This window comes from Nicotiana tabacum, chromosome 24 (genome assembly GCF_000715075.1).
Source record: "Nicotiana tabacum cultivar K326 chromosome 24, ASM71507v2, whole genome shotgun sequence".
NCBI lineage: Eukaryota > Viridiplantae > Streptophyta > Magnoliopsida > Solanales > Solanaceae > Nicotiana > Nicotiana tabacum.
In genome coordinates, this window is record NC_134103.1 from 86,965,370 (window position 1) to 86,979,579 (window position 14,210).

The window sequence follows — 14,210 nt, forward strand, 5'->3', positions numbered from 1 at the left end:
AATTGCTGATAAGCTATTCTTTTGTTAAAATGACTAAAATACCATTGAATTTTTTTCAAAAGATTATAAATTAAAAATTTCTTTGTAAAGAAAAGAATTAATAACGAATATGGAATGAAGAGAAAGTCAAGAAATTTATTTTGGGAAAAGTATTTTGTGAATTAGAAAATATTATTAAGGATAAACTAGTAAAAATGTTGGTCAAACTAAAAGTGCTTATAAGCTGAAAAGCCATAAGTTGGAGGTGACCAACTTATGAATTATGGCTGATTTTAGCTTATAAGCACTTGGTTTATAAGTACTTTGAATGTTTACCAAACGCGTAGATAAACCAAAAGATACTTATAAGCCAGTTTGACTAACTTATAAGCTTAGCCAAACACCCTCTTAAAGTGCTTATGCTAAGCATAAAAAATGTACAAGTCACCTTAAACACTTTATCTACATATGAAAAAATAGAATTTTTGCTACTCACATGGTCCAAAAAAGGAATGGACAAAGAATTAGAATTTGAAAACATGCACGAAGACAAAAACTTTGCAATTCATTACAATTCCTAACGTGTAAAAACTTGGAAACATGGAAGAGTTATATGTAAGGAAAATAGTTACACTAAATATAGAAAAATTATCTAAGTAAAATCTAACTCTAACTCAATATCATATTCCTAAATATTAGGATATTTTACGGAAAAGAATAATTAATTTACAGTTCTAAATATTAGAAAAATAATTAAATTATAATTATAATTTTATCCAATGTGAAATCTATTTTAAAAGGGTAAAAAAGTCGAACGACATTTCGCTAAGGGCGTTCGTGCTATTAATATAGTATATAGATAGATAAATATAGATATCTCCTTGCTAAACCTAATTTTTGGGTTGCCGAGTGGCGAGTGCAGCTATGTTGAATTCCGTAGTGCAACTGTGTTGAATTCCGTTTGATATCTTTTTTTTTTTGGGGCAGAATGGCCTAAATGGCACTTATACTTGAGCCACTTTGTCATGCCGATCCCCAAACTTTGAAGTTTGCCAATTGAACACTTACACTCATTCAAACCGTGAATAATAAACGCTTATCCTATGTGATTGATCCTATGTATCATATTTGGCTTTAGTGCGTGATTCACACGCCTATAAGGGATGTGAAGGCAGTTTAAAAAGCCCTAACGGTAATAATGTGGCCTATTTAACAACCATCTTCTTCTTTCTACCTTATTCTCCATTGTTGAACATTATAGAAGCTGATTTCTATCAAAATAAATTTTTTTGCTGGGATTCTTCATAGCCCATAAATTTTTTCCATCTCCTTTTCTTTTGAAAGTCGATTATTTTCTTCTTCTCCGGCAAGAAATAAACTACTGTCGCGTCTTCTCCTTTAGCAATGAAGAAGGAATCTTTGTGTTATTGTGGACTTGCTGCAGATCTTAAAATATCACGAACTCCCACCAATCCTGGAAGAAGGTTCCTAGGCTGCCGAAGATATGAGATTGGTGAAAGTTGTGGCTTTTTCCGATGGGTTGATCCTGCGATTGAGGAAGAACACTACAAGACTCTTCTTGCGGGTCTTATTAAGAAGAGTGATCGATGCCATTGTCAGAGAAGACAAGGAAGGTCGATGTTCAAAGTTGCTGCTATTTAATTGCGGTTGTAGTTGTTCTAATGTTATCTCTTATGTTATGTGTACAGGATTAATAGTGTACTTTCTTATTTTCTGGGTTTAAGCTACATATTTTGTGTTGATGTAAAATTTTGTTCATGGAATATATTGACAAAGGTTCCATTACGGCAGCAAGTACAAGAACTACTAATATCATGGCATGTTATAGGCAGTTAATAAAACATCCAAAATAAGAAAATTGCTTTACAAAATATTGTCTACGATAGGCAGTCAACAAAAACATACATAATGAAGTAGCTTTACAAAATATTGTCTACCACAGGCAGTCAACAAAAACATCCATGAATAAGTCTTCAAAATATCAGTTGAGCACTTCAATTAATATCTGTTGTGGCTTGGTTGATTGGTGTGGATTGTGTCATTGGTGTGGGTTGAGTGGTTGTAACAGAGTTTGCCCTTCTGTAACTCTGTTCTTGCAGCTGCTTTTGTGTAATTGCAGCTCGACCCTTCCACATTAGCCTAGGGGGTTTGAACCTAAGTTCAATGTTGGTAGGGGCGGAACTTATGAGTGTAGAAGGATTATGTACTACTCTGTCAGTAGTTCTAGACTGTATAAAGATAAAAGGTTGTGAGTGAGGGATTATTTAGTAAACTATATATGTTGATTGTGTAATTAAGTGGAAATATTTACCCTCTGTATCACAGTGCCACTTGAATCAAATAGCACACCATATCCTGCTGCCTTTGGTCTCTTAGACCCTGCATTTGCACCACCTCTTCTAGGCTCATTGGTCTTCCCTTTTGGACCTCCAGCAATATTAGTTGATTGTTGTGTGTTTGGATCAGTGATTGGTTGAGTGAAGGTGCTATTTTCCATATTTGAAGCTACTGATGCTGCTACTGATGCACTTCCACTAGTTCCAGCCCTTCCACCTGATGCAGTTTCACCTCCAACTGAACTAGTCCCAGCCCTTCCCCCTTGATTTCTCTGCATACACATAACAAAACAAACACTAGTAATTGAATTCATCTGATAATGACCACGAAGAACATTAATACTTACTGCTAATGGACATCTTTTCTTGTTATGTCCAAGAGTCTTGCACAAAGAATATCTCATTTGTCTCCCTATCCTTGTACCCTTCCCAAACTTCTTCTTTGGTTCATCAGCAGCTTTTCACCTTTTTTTCTTTTGCCTTCCTGGCATTGCAGTTATAACATGTGGCTCAATAGCTGGCAGTGTGCTTTTTGGCCACAAATTCATACTAGTTAAAGGTTGAATGAATATGTTGTATGCCTTAAGGTAGGTGTCCTTCCTATACCAATGGTCAACATATGGCTCAACCTCATAGTTCTTATAATGCATTGATGTAATTGCATGTGCACGTGGAATTCCTTTGAGTTGCCATGATCTACAAGTACAGGAACACCTCCTAAAGTCAACAACATGTTTATATGATCCATCCTGGATCTCATACCCTGTTTTACCATTAAATTTGACTTCACATTTGGCTGCCCTTTGAGCATTCTCTCCAAGTATTTTCATAGCCATGGGTGATATACCACCTACCCATTTTCCAGAAAATTCTCTCATGCTATTCATCCTCTCCATATACTTGATTCTAATTTCCTCTAACATAGTAATGATAGATTTGTGCTTAGCTACCAATATCCAACTATTGAATGTCTCACATATGTTGTTCTCCACTACATCACACTTACTATGTTCTTTGAAGTATGCCCTACACCATGTCTCCTTGTTGTATTTCAGTAAGTCTTGAACGATATTTCCCCCAGCTGGACCATTTCATCCAACTTCTTGCTAAAGTAAACTTCAAATGTAGCTCTTGCACACTGCCAGAATTTTTTCCTCCTTTCCTCACGAGGCCAAGTTTACTTCCAATTAGCCCAGATATGTCTAGCACGCCACCTCATCTCAGCATTTGGCAATAACTGAGTTATGGCTAGATGAATACCCTATAATCAACAACATTATATTGTTATAACTTAAACATAAATGAAAATAATTACACTTTAAAGACAAAGTGTTAGAAACCATACCTCCTACATATCAGACATGACTGTCAGCCCTTTTCCTTCAGATTCTGTCAAGTTCAGATCATGCTTAAGACATTTGATAAACCAAGACCATGTATCCTTTGATTCCTTTTCAACTATTGCCCAAGCCACATGGTGCATTTGATTATTTCCATCCTTGAAAATGTAGGAAAGCAGTTCACCTTTACATGTTCCCTTTAGGAATGCACCATCAAAGCCAATTATGTTTCTGCACCCTTTTAACCATCCAGTTTTTAATGCTTCAAGACAGACATAAATGCCCATAAACACCTCCTTGCCAGGTTCTGCATTTTTAGATGTCCTTATCACTATAGTAGTTCCAGGATTAGTAGACTTTAGCATTTCTGCATAATCATGAAGCCTAGCAAATTCTTTCTTGTAATCACCCATATTCTCCTTCATAACTATCATTTTTGCTCTTCTGCAAGAAGTTTTACTCACATACAGACCATATGCTTTCCTAATTAAGGCTTGAATTTGATGAAGCTTAATTTGAGGCTCACTAATTATTCTGTCTTTGAAGTTCTTTGCAATCCATGGTGGTTACACATCTTGTTCCTTGTCTTCTTGAAGCATTTGTGGACAGGGTAGTATGTAATCACCCTAAAATTTCTGGTGCTACCTTCTATGATGTCAAGGATATGCCACGGACAACCTTTCTTTGTGCAGTTTGCCCTAACCTTTTCCCTCTCATTAGGTTTCAACTTAAGGTTCACACCTTTTTGAATAGAATAGGTCTGCAATGCCCCCCTAAACTGTACAACATTCTCAAATATCATATACAGTTCAAATAATATTTTTTTGCAACTTGTGTCAAAGTAGACCTTCTTACTTGGATTCCTAGATGGTGCGTCCCTTACTTCATCAGTGCCAACAAGTTCTCTTTTATCATCACTACACTCACTACCTGGATCTGAGCTATCAAAATACTGGTCATCCCCTCCTAGTTTCCCTTCATATTTTCCCCTTTTGTTCTTATGCATATCTTCAAAACCAGAATCTATACCAACTGAACCAGATGGTATCTCATCTATATTTACTTGGGCATCCTTCTTTTTGTTGATTTTAGACTGTCTAATTTCAGCTAAGTCATCTTCCAAATCACTACACTCTTCAATGTTCTCATCTATCTCAAACAGTGAGTCAAACCCTTTAGAATCATCAAAGTCCTCGTCAAAATCAGATTATGATGTTTGAAAGTGATAGGATGAGAAGTTATTACCTTCACCTTCATCTGATTCTTCTATCTCTCTATTTATATCTATCCCTTTACCCTTATCTTTGTCATTTTCAGTCCTATTTATATCATTGTTGGGAGGTGACACATCAGCCCTAGCATTTAACCCAATGTCATGCCCATGTATTTGTATAGTGGGGTCTAGTTTAGTTTTATCCTCAACAAGAATAGGATCACTAATTTTATGGACAATACAAACATCAACAAAGTCACCACCTTTCAATATATTAAGAAACTTTAACACATCAACATCTGTTTTTAAAACGTAATAACCACCCCTTTTGTTAACTTTGCATCCAAACAAATCAACTTCTAAAAATCCTAAGTCCCTAGCAAACTTGTGAAACAACATAATATGCAGCTCATCAACATCAACTGTAGCTAATTGAGGACAAGGTAGTCCATTTGCATACCTTAGGTCAGGGTCCGATACAAAATTACCATTGTGGTGGATTTGTAGGTTAATTAGGCTTGAAGCCATTTTCTTCTCATACGTGCAAAGTAATAAAAAAAGCAGTGTTATCAATGACTATTTGTTATCAAAAGTTACACCTTTACACAACTCCATAAACAAACCAACAAAAAAGACAGATTTCTTAAGTAAAAAAGTTTTCAAGATTCCTTTTTCGTCCCCACAATACCCTATAATATTCAAAAATACTCTGGTGGATCACTAACAAGAAGGAGACCCAACAAACTTCACAAAAAAAATGCATAAACCTAAGATGAAATTCTGTTTTGACCAAAAAAAAAAAACTTAACGGAATAACATGCATGACACTACATTAAAAAGGGTTTTCACTCCAACATATAACAAAATACAGCAAAAGCTCCATATATTGAGAAAAATTAAATATCAATTATGACTTAACCCAGCCTTCCCCTAAAAATCCTAAACAGAGCAAAAGCCCCATATATTGAGAGAAATGAAGATCAATAAAGACAAAATATGAAGAATAGGTGAAGAAACTTACCCCCACAAATTTCGATATCAACTGCGATGATGAAAACCCCGGCAACGATGACGGAGAAGAGGGGAGAGACTCACTGTTGTTCGATACTTTCTAAGTCCCAACTACGCGGGTAATTGTAAAATGAGGGGAAAATTTGAGTTTTTTTTGGGGAGGGGGGGGGGGTAAATAATCCTTTCCTGTTTTATTTTCCTATGTGGCCATAATAAGTGACTTGGAGCCTACATGGTCTAATTTTATTGACGTGGCGTCCAACATGTAGGCGTTTGTATTACACGCACTGGCAGCCTCCTTTCATAAGCGTTTATTATTCACGGTTTGAATGAGTGTAAGTGTTCAATTGGCAAACTTTTAAGTTTGGGGACCGTCATGACAAAGTGGCACAAGTACAGGTGCCATTTAGGCCATTCTGCCTTTTTTTTAAAATTAAAAAAAAAGTTTTGATTTTAATCTTGTATATCAATGTATTTCTTGCATATATTTTTGTGTATATCCACAAAAACAATGTGTTATACATTGGAACGTACAAAGATGCTTAAAAAACGCACAAAGTTCTTTTTTTTTTTTTTTTTGATATACGTTGAGATATATAAAGAAAACATTAAATTTCTAATATACATTTTGATATACAAAGAAAAAAAATTAATATACACAAAGAAGAAAAATAAACTTTTAATATACATTTTGGTATACACATTGTTTGATATGTTATACATTACGATATACAAATAATATAATTTTTTTATTGTGACATATATTGATACAGAGATAATAATAAATTTTAAACAACTATATTTATAATTTTATATTTTAGATAAAAAAGAATAAAAATAAAATTTTACTATACATTTTAATATTACAAAGAGGAAAATTAAAATTGTGATATATATTTAAATAAACACATTATTATTGCAATATATATTTGTTGGTTGCGTGATGCCAATATTTATGACTAGGGCCTTTTCTGCTAGTTAAGTGGGTACGTTGCCACACTATGACAAAATCCCAAATAAAAAGCTTACACTTCGAGTAGATTTCACTTTAACCTTTAAAAAGGCAGTGTGGTGCACAAAGCATCCCGTATTCTCGCAGGATCCAGGGAAGTGTCACATCCCAAATAGTGTGATGTAGACAGTCTACCTTAATGCAAGCATTAATTGTTCACAGCTCAAACTCATAAACTATAGGTCACACATGGAGATAACTTACGCATTTTTAAAATTTAGGCGTCGGTGAAGTCTGAGTCCAAAAATGAGTTGGGTCATTGGCATATATTTTCAAGTGTGAAAAATGACCTTTAATTAGGATGACTTATTATATGATTTTTTGTTTCAAAAGAAAAATTACCAAAAAGTACCCAATAATATTATAGAAATGGGTAAAATTTTATCTAAACCGCCATAATATCTAAATCGTACTCCCTCTGTTTCAATTTAGATGACACACTTTCTTTATTAGTCCGTTAAAAAAAAAGAATGACACAATTCTACAATTGGAAGTAATTCAACTTTAAATTCTTCATTTTACCCATTTTACTCATAATGAGAAGCTTTTATAATCACACAAATGTCATGGCCCCACAAAACTTTTACCCCTTAAGCTTTTAAGACCACAAGTTTCAAAAACCTTCTTTTCTTTTCTTAAACTCTGTGTCGATTCAAATTACCTCATCTAAATTGAAACGGAGGGAGTACTTTTTTGCCTGAAATAGAAAACCCCATTAAATCAACACTTTAGGTGGTTTTAAAAAAAGGTTCAATATCATATCACCAATAAACTATATTAACATTTAAAATTATAATAAATTAAATAGTTTTAAAATTAATTAAAACTAGAATATATAAGAATAACATGAAAATAAAATCAGTATTTTACATGACTAGTTGATTTCAATACGAGCAAACGCAAATAACAAAATGGATCAAGACATCTTTAATATTTGAAGCTCTACAAAAAAAATGCATGAAACTGCTTTTAATATTAAAAGAAAAAACTGAAGGAGAAAAAAGATATGTACGAAATTTTAATTTCTATACAATGCTATTGGTTGAATAAGAAATCAGTACATGTTATAATCCATACTAATTGAAGGTCATATTTTTTACATTTTAAAAGTACATATAACGAACCAACTGATGTTTTGCCTTTGATTTAAATTTAAGGAGATTATTTTCCATTCACAAGGTGAAAGGGCATTATTTCCAAAACCCAAAAGATTAAGGGGGTTAAGCAAAATTTACTTCGGCTCTCGAACGTACAGAGGGGTCATAATTGCTCACATTATTAACAGTCGCATATTTGTTTGATTTTGGCTGAGAGAATAAGCAGAAGAACAAGGCATTTACACTTGCTACACACGGCTACAGAATACTTTTAGCAGGAAGCGAGGTTCAAGAGGAGTTATGATGCTATTGCCAAGAAGTAGAGAGATATAAGCTGCAAGTTAAACAAGAGTACATACGAATTGCCCTGGGAGTTGATCATACAGAACAAGGTCTAGGTGAGAGGTTAGTCAGTTCCAAGGCCTGCCATCTTAGCTCAGCAGGGAAGTCAGCAACACAGCCAATTCTTGGTCCAGCACCTGTTGACCACGCCATGGAAAGTTGATGCCCCAGTTGATACGACTTTGTGGACTTCTCGGAATGGATCCTTCGCAGTATTGCAGTCTTTGGCACATCTGCTATTGGGATATGAAGACCACCCGAGAGCGATCGGTTATACCTACTTGTTTGAGCTACCAGATTTCCATCTGATACCAAGAGAAGGCTTTCTTCCCCTTCCTTTAGAAAATCAGCTTGAGAAGGAGAATTTGATAGAGCTGAAAATTCAGATGCAGAGCCACTCTCAATAGACATCCCATCATCATAGCTTTCATAGGCTTCATTTGCCTTTCCAATCTGATGATAGAATCAGAAAAGACATGGATTATATTAGTCTAAAAATGGAGAAGTTATCATAAAGAAAGGCAAGTAAAATAATATGCAAAGTAGACAGTAAGGCAAGCATTCATGTGATATATCATTTAGTACTAAAGAAGAGCAAGATCGAGTTGAATCCTATCCTTAAGATCAAGAATTTTTTCGTTTTTTTTTTCTTCCTGTTTTTGTAAGGAGAATAATCCCAGTTATTTGATGCCTGGCTTTGACGGGTTGGAGGGCTTGCATCGCTCCTAGATTATACTTTTCAATTTCTGACACTGTCTTGGTGCATTTCCTAATATTAATTTCATTATTACCTAAAATCTGATTGTTCAGGGCTCTGAAACATTAGGCACTAAAAGCAAAAGGAGTAAGTGACAATAGGCACAAAAAACTTCACTAACCTCGACTTCATCCAGGTTGACCCCATTTTCATTGAGAAATGATAAAAAGCTGTCAAGTCTATCTTCCGTTGGCCGATAATGTCCACTATATGCTGAAATAGACTGAAAGGAATAAAATGTCAAGAGTACAGCACAGCTTCAAGCAAATGACTGTAAACAGCAACTTCGATTCAGCTTTCAAGTGATGTAAAGAATTCAGGTGGCATATCCTCTTTCTTTCACACCTTTCATTTTGCAAATAAAGCTGGTGAATACATTTATGTAATGGGGAAGACAAAAAGGTAAAAACAATTTTCTTCTTCTAGAGTTTCATCTCTATAAGTCAGGGTGTATGATAAAAAGAATTTCCATAAATGTGGTTCTATAAGTGATGAAAAATATTGATTAATTAGGATGATTTTACAAACATCACACTTTAATAACTGGAGATTGTCACTGCCGTACATTTTCTCATTTGAGAAACTATGAGTTGAGCATTTGGCAGTAGCCCACTTAGATTGGTTTAAGTTACCTAGTCAGACAAAAAATGTGACTAAAAGGAATGGAAATTACCTAATCAGTTTGATCTAAAAGATATGCCCTTAACTACCGCCACAAATCATTGAGAAAGTACAACTGAGTTAACAGACACAATTGAGATAATTGAGATAACAGAAATCATACGATGACTCTTCCATCCTCTACCACTAGTCTTCCAGCAGCTGAAGTAGCCCCACCAGCAAGAAAGCTGGAATGATGAAACATTCCTTTCTTTTTCTGAAAAACATTACGGAAAACAACCATATTAGGAATAACAAGGATGATCATCAAAAAGCATTTATAGAGCACCTATTTTACCACTCACTTCACCAGCATAGAGTCTTTTTGACGTGCTCATCACAAAAATCCACTTTGCCCTTGGCAACCCTTTAGTAGTATCAAGAAGATTTCCAGTTTTTGCATGCACAATTCTCCCTTCAGCAACGATATATTCATAATGTTCTCTCTCTTGCTGATTGAAGAAATATTAGGAGGAAACAATCAAGAACTGCATGCTAATATCAGCCAGTGCGACTAAAGCATAATGCAGAAGTTAATAGCTTCACTTAGGGCACAAAAATGGGCTACTTGAACATGCAAAAGAACTATATTCATATCAGATAGTGTAAAGTAGTGCTAATCAGAATCTTAAAGACTAAAGAGTGATAGTGTCCACACAAGTATTTAAGCCAGTTGTCTGTTATAACTAATGATTGACATTAAGCTTCAGGATATGCAGAGTGTAAGTAACAAAAGATTCGATACATACAGGTCCTAGGTACTTGATACTTTGCTTCTGAAGCTTAGATCTTGAACATTCGTTGAGATCAACCTTTTTGCCATCTCCAAGATCCAACCTGCAGTTTTTAGAAACTTCTAAGTAACCATACCAGAACTCCATTAGGATTCGTACATCTTATAAATAGCATCACACAATAATACATGTTGTCTTATCCATATGTCAAAGAAACTGAACCAGAAGAAAAGAGAAGCCAATAATGCAGAATGTTCTTGGACTTCATATTAAGGTAAAATAAGAATATTTCACAAAGATAAGGTGAAAGAATGCCCCAATTTCCTTTAAACTTCAAAACTTTACGAGAAGCACGTGTATTTCCTCTTGGGGTTAGAAACATTAGATAATCTTGGAGCAGATTTGCACTTATTTGGACTTTATCAAGTCGCTATGAACGGAAATCAAAAGAAGAGTTCAGGTTCTGGCGTTTGTTGCAAATGCAAGAACTAAAAAATTTCGTGTTAGAATATAAAGTGAATATGTGTTTAGATTCATACACGTCTGGATTAATTGTGCTTGAATAAGGAAAATCATGGGTTGCAGTCTCGTTATATGGTCTTGGGCAATTCTCATCCCTTGAGCTAACTTTTGGGATTAAGTTAGGTCTAAGGTCCACTTTTTTAACATTCCGGAAAAACGTTTTCGACCAAACACAATTTCCAGAAAAGTTTTTTCAGTTTTTACAAATAAAAAAGTTGGAAAGCTAAACCAAAGATTTTAGTTTTTGCAAAAAAGTGAAAAGCTTTTCTCTAAGAGTGTTTGGTGGAAAAAACTAGGAAAAATCTTAAACAATGAAATTTGTTTTAAACATCTTCTGAGAACAAACAATGTCAAAATTCTTACCAAAAGAAGAAGGGCTGACCAGAATCAGTTTTACACCATTCTTCATAATAAATATGCAAGTTATGCCCATAACGATGGCGTGGGTCAATCTATAGTGCAACAATACCAAGGTCAAAAAAACAAAAATTACAAAAAACAACAAAATAAATGGTGAATATTCAAAGAGCTGGGAAATGGAAGCCAGAGGGGAAAGCAAAGCACAGTGACTCACTGCTTCAATCCAGTGTTGAAATGCCAATTTTTGAGCTTTGGCATCTTTGGATAGACCTTTACCCACCTGAAAAAATACCTAAATACAATTAAAGTTTTCCTTATCTTTTTCTTTTCTTCTAAATAGTTTGTGATAACCAGAAACTGCCTGAAGTTAGGTATATGAAAATGTAGCAATATATACCTTGGAAGCATTTAAGCATATGCGATTCCACCGGGAAGAGGCCGTTTCTGGTTTCAAGAAATTGAAGAAAGAAATTGTACTGTGATTCAATCGAGCATAATCTATGGCTTGCCACCTTCAAGTAAATGTACTATGATTACTCCTTTTTAGAGTGCTATTGAAATAATTACTACCTCCCTTTCAGGCTAGACAGAGCATAATAATAGACGACGGCAACAATTACAACGCCTCATCACATCACAGAATAACCAGAGTAAACAACACAAGCATACATAATTAGTCCTTTTTTGAGTGCTATGAAAATAATTACTATCCTCCCTTTCAGTGTAAGACAGAGCATAATAATAGACGACCACATCACGACAACAATTAATATGTCTCATAAGGTTCATCACAGAATAACACAGTAAACTGCACAAATACACATGATTAATACTTTTAGAGTGCTATCGAAATAATTATCATCCTTCCTTTTTCGTATTTTAGCTTGTGTTCGCCTCAACTATTCCATGGAGATGGAGTACTCACTACCAGCTCCCACCAAAACAAATGAAAAGAACAACAACAATGTTTTTGCCCCAACAGATGAAAAGAATCAACTACTATTTTTGCCTTTTGCTGGTATACAACAACAAACAACAACAACAACCCAGTATAATCTCACTAGTGGGGTCTGAGGAGGGTAGTGTATACGCAGACCTTCCCCTAATCTAGGATAGAGAGGCGATTTCCGATAGACATTCGGCTTCCTCCCTCTAAGAACAACAACAATGAATCAACTAATGTTTTTGCCTTTTGCTGGGATACAACAACAAACAACAACAACAACAATCCAGTATAATCCCACTAGTGAGGTTTGGGGAGGTAGTTTGTATGCAGACTTACCCTAATCTAGGATAGAGAGGCTGTTTCTGATAGACACTCGGCTCCCTCCCTCCAAGAACTCCCCGCCTTGCTCTTGGGTGATTCGAACTCACAACCTGCTCACCTAGAGCAAACCACACTTTTGGTGGGATATGAACCTAAAACTTTACAGTTCTCTTTCCTTCACTGATTACTAGGCCACGCACTTGGGCGCAATCCCAAGCAAGTTGAAATCAAAATCTAAACTTTAAAGTAAAAAAGCTCATGAAGAATTTTTTAAAAGTTTGTGTAATAGTTAGTGAGCAGTACCAGAGCACTTCAGCTACCACAGCAGAGTCCGCTAACATGCGCCGCGTACGATAACTCCTATAAACTTTCTGCACTTTCATGGCAGCATTAGAAACAGACCGATCGCAATAATATTTCCCGCCATTGGAAGAAGCGGACATGTCGGAGCTCCAAATATCCGAAGCACGGAGCTCCGATTGTTCTGTATTGGAGTAGTATGGAGGAGAGTTGAAATCGAAATTTGACAGAGCGTGAGTTTTCACAACAAAGCCTGAAGATTGAGAATGAACAGGTGAACAAGTGTAGCTATAAGAAGATTGCTAGAGAGAAAGTGAGAAGTATTATTCAGTATTCAGAGAGTTCCATTAATGCACATACTATACGTGGTTATCGATGTGGTTTTGCTGATCAGTCCACCTGTCAGTGCTGTCACACCTTTCGGGGGGAAACAATATTTAGTCAACTCCACGCAACTGTTGCCTGTTGGTAGGCTAAGTAAAATTGAGGATGAAAGTGTTTTTTTTTTCGGGTTAATAGCTCGTTCATGGGTTGCTCGACTACAAGGCCACTAAAACAATTGCCTCGGCCTCATTTTTTTTTCTTAAAGTTGTATTATATATATATATTATTAAAAAAATATGCGTGCATTTAAATTTTAAAAAGAATTTTTGAAGCAAAAGTACAACAACATTAATGTGAGGATCGTCGTAATAATCAGAGAATGAAATAATTTTTAATAAATTATTCCCTTACAGACGGTGTTAGTTTTTTTTTTACTCATGTTTATCCTAACAACTAATATGAGCCGACATTATTATTTTTTATATTTATCTTTTCCATTTTCTCTCTTTTACTATTCTTATTCTCAATATTGAAAAGTCTCTCAATCGACAACGGGTTGTCTTCTTCAAAATATCAAACATTATAACAAGCAATCATCGTATTGAAGCAATGCAACACTTTTCGATATCATTATATCAACTTATCTTGCTCTATAGTTTCTTACCCTTTGATTTCTGCTATTATCTATTATTTCTTGCACTTTGTGGGTTTTCACTGCGTATGTTGTTATAGTATATCAACTTATCAATTGAGCTTGTTTTATAATTCTATCTTTCTTTTATACTTTTTTATATTGAAATTTTTTCTTTTATATTCTTACTTGGGGCCTCTCTCTGAAATTTGACTTTAGGCCTCGAATCTTGTTGAGACGGCCCTGAGCTCGTTTGGTTGGTGGTACAAGGAATAACAATCTCGGGATAAGACGTGGATTTTGA

General features: G+C 35.1%; 2 protein-coding genes across 2 annotated transcripts; both read right to left on the reverse strand.

Moving 5' to 3' along the window:
- Positions 1-2,797: 2,797 nt before the first annotated feature.
- Positions 2,798-3,232, reverse strand: LOC142178286 (uncharacterized). Its single transcript, XM_075247616.1, has one exon. The coding sequence runs from the start codon at positions 3,230-3,232 to the stop codon at positions 2,798-2,800; it is 435 nt and encodes a 144-aa protein (XP_075103717.1).
- Positions 3,233-7,934: 4,702 nt separating this feature from the next.
- Positions 7,935-13,454, reverse strand: LOC107793628 (IQ domain-containing protein IQM3). The gene is made up of 10 exons (XM_075248362.1): positions 13,312-13,454; positions 12,955-13,204; positions 11,782-11,896; positions 11,599-11,664; positions 11,388-11,476; positions 10,518-10,605; positions 10,074-10,220; positions 9,893-9,985; positions 9,230-9,331; positions 7,935-8,804 (listed from the first exon to the last, which is right to left on the reverse strand). The coding sequence occupies exons 2-10, from the start codon at positions 13,092-13,094 to the stop codon at positions 8,388-8,390; spliced, it is 1,257 nt and encodes a 418-aa protein (XP_075104463.1). The 5' UTR covers positions 13,095-13,204; positions 13,312-13,454; the 3' UTR covers positions 7,935-8,387.
- Between the last annotated feature and the right edge of the window lie 756 nt (positions 13,455-14,210).

Bases quoted from the DNA above. Each gene is read 5' to 3' on its own strand.
- LOC142178286 (XM_075247616.1), bottom strand. From the start codon at position 3,232: ATGGAGAGGATGAATAGCATGAGAGAATTTTCTGGAAAATGGGTAGGT.
- LOC107793628 (XM_075248362.1), bottom strand. From the start codon at position 13,094: ATGTCCGCTTCTTCCAATGGCGGGAAATATTATTGCGATCGGTCTGTT. The intron at 10,606-11,387 runs GTAAGAATTTTG...TAAAAACTGCAG, and splicing joins GGTCAGCCCTTCTTCTTTTG to GTTGGATCTTGGAGATGGCA. The intron at 9,332-9,892 runs GTATGATTTCTG...TATTCCTTTCAG, and splicing joins TAGAGGATGGAAGAGTCATC to TCTATTTCAGCATATAGTGG.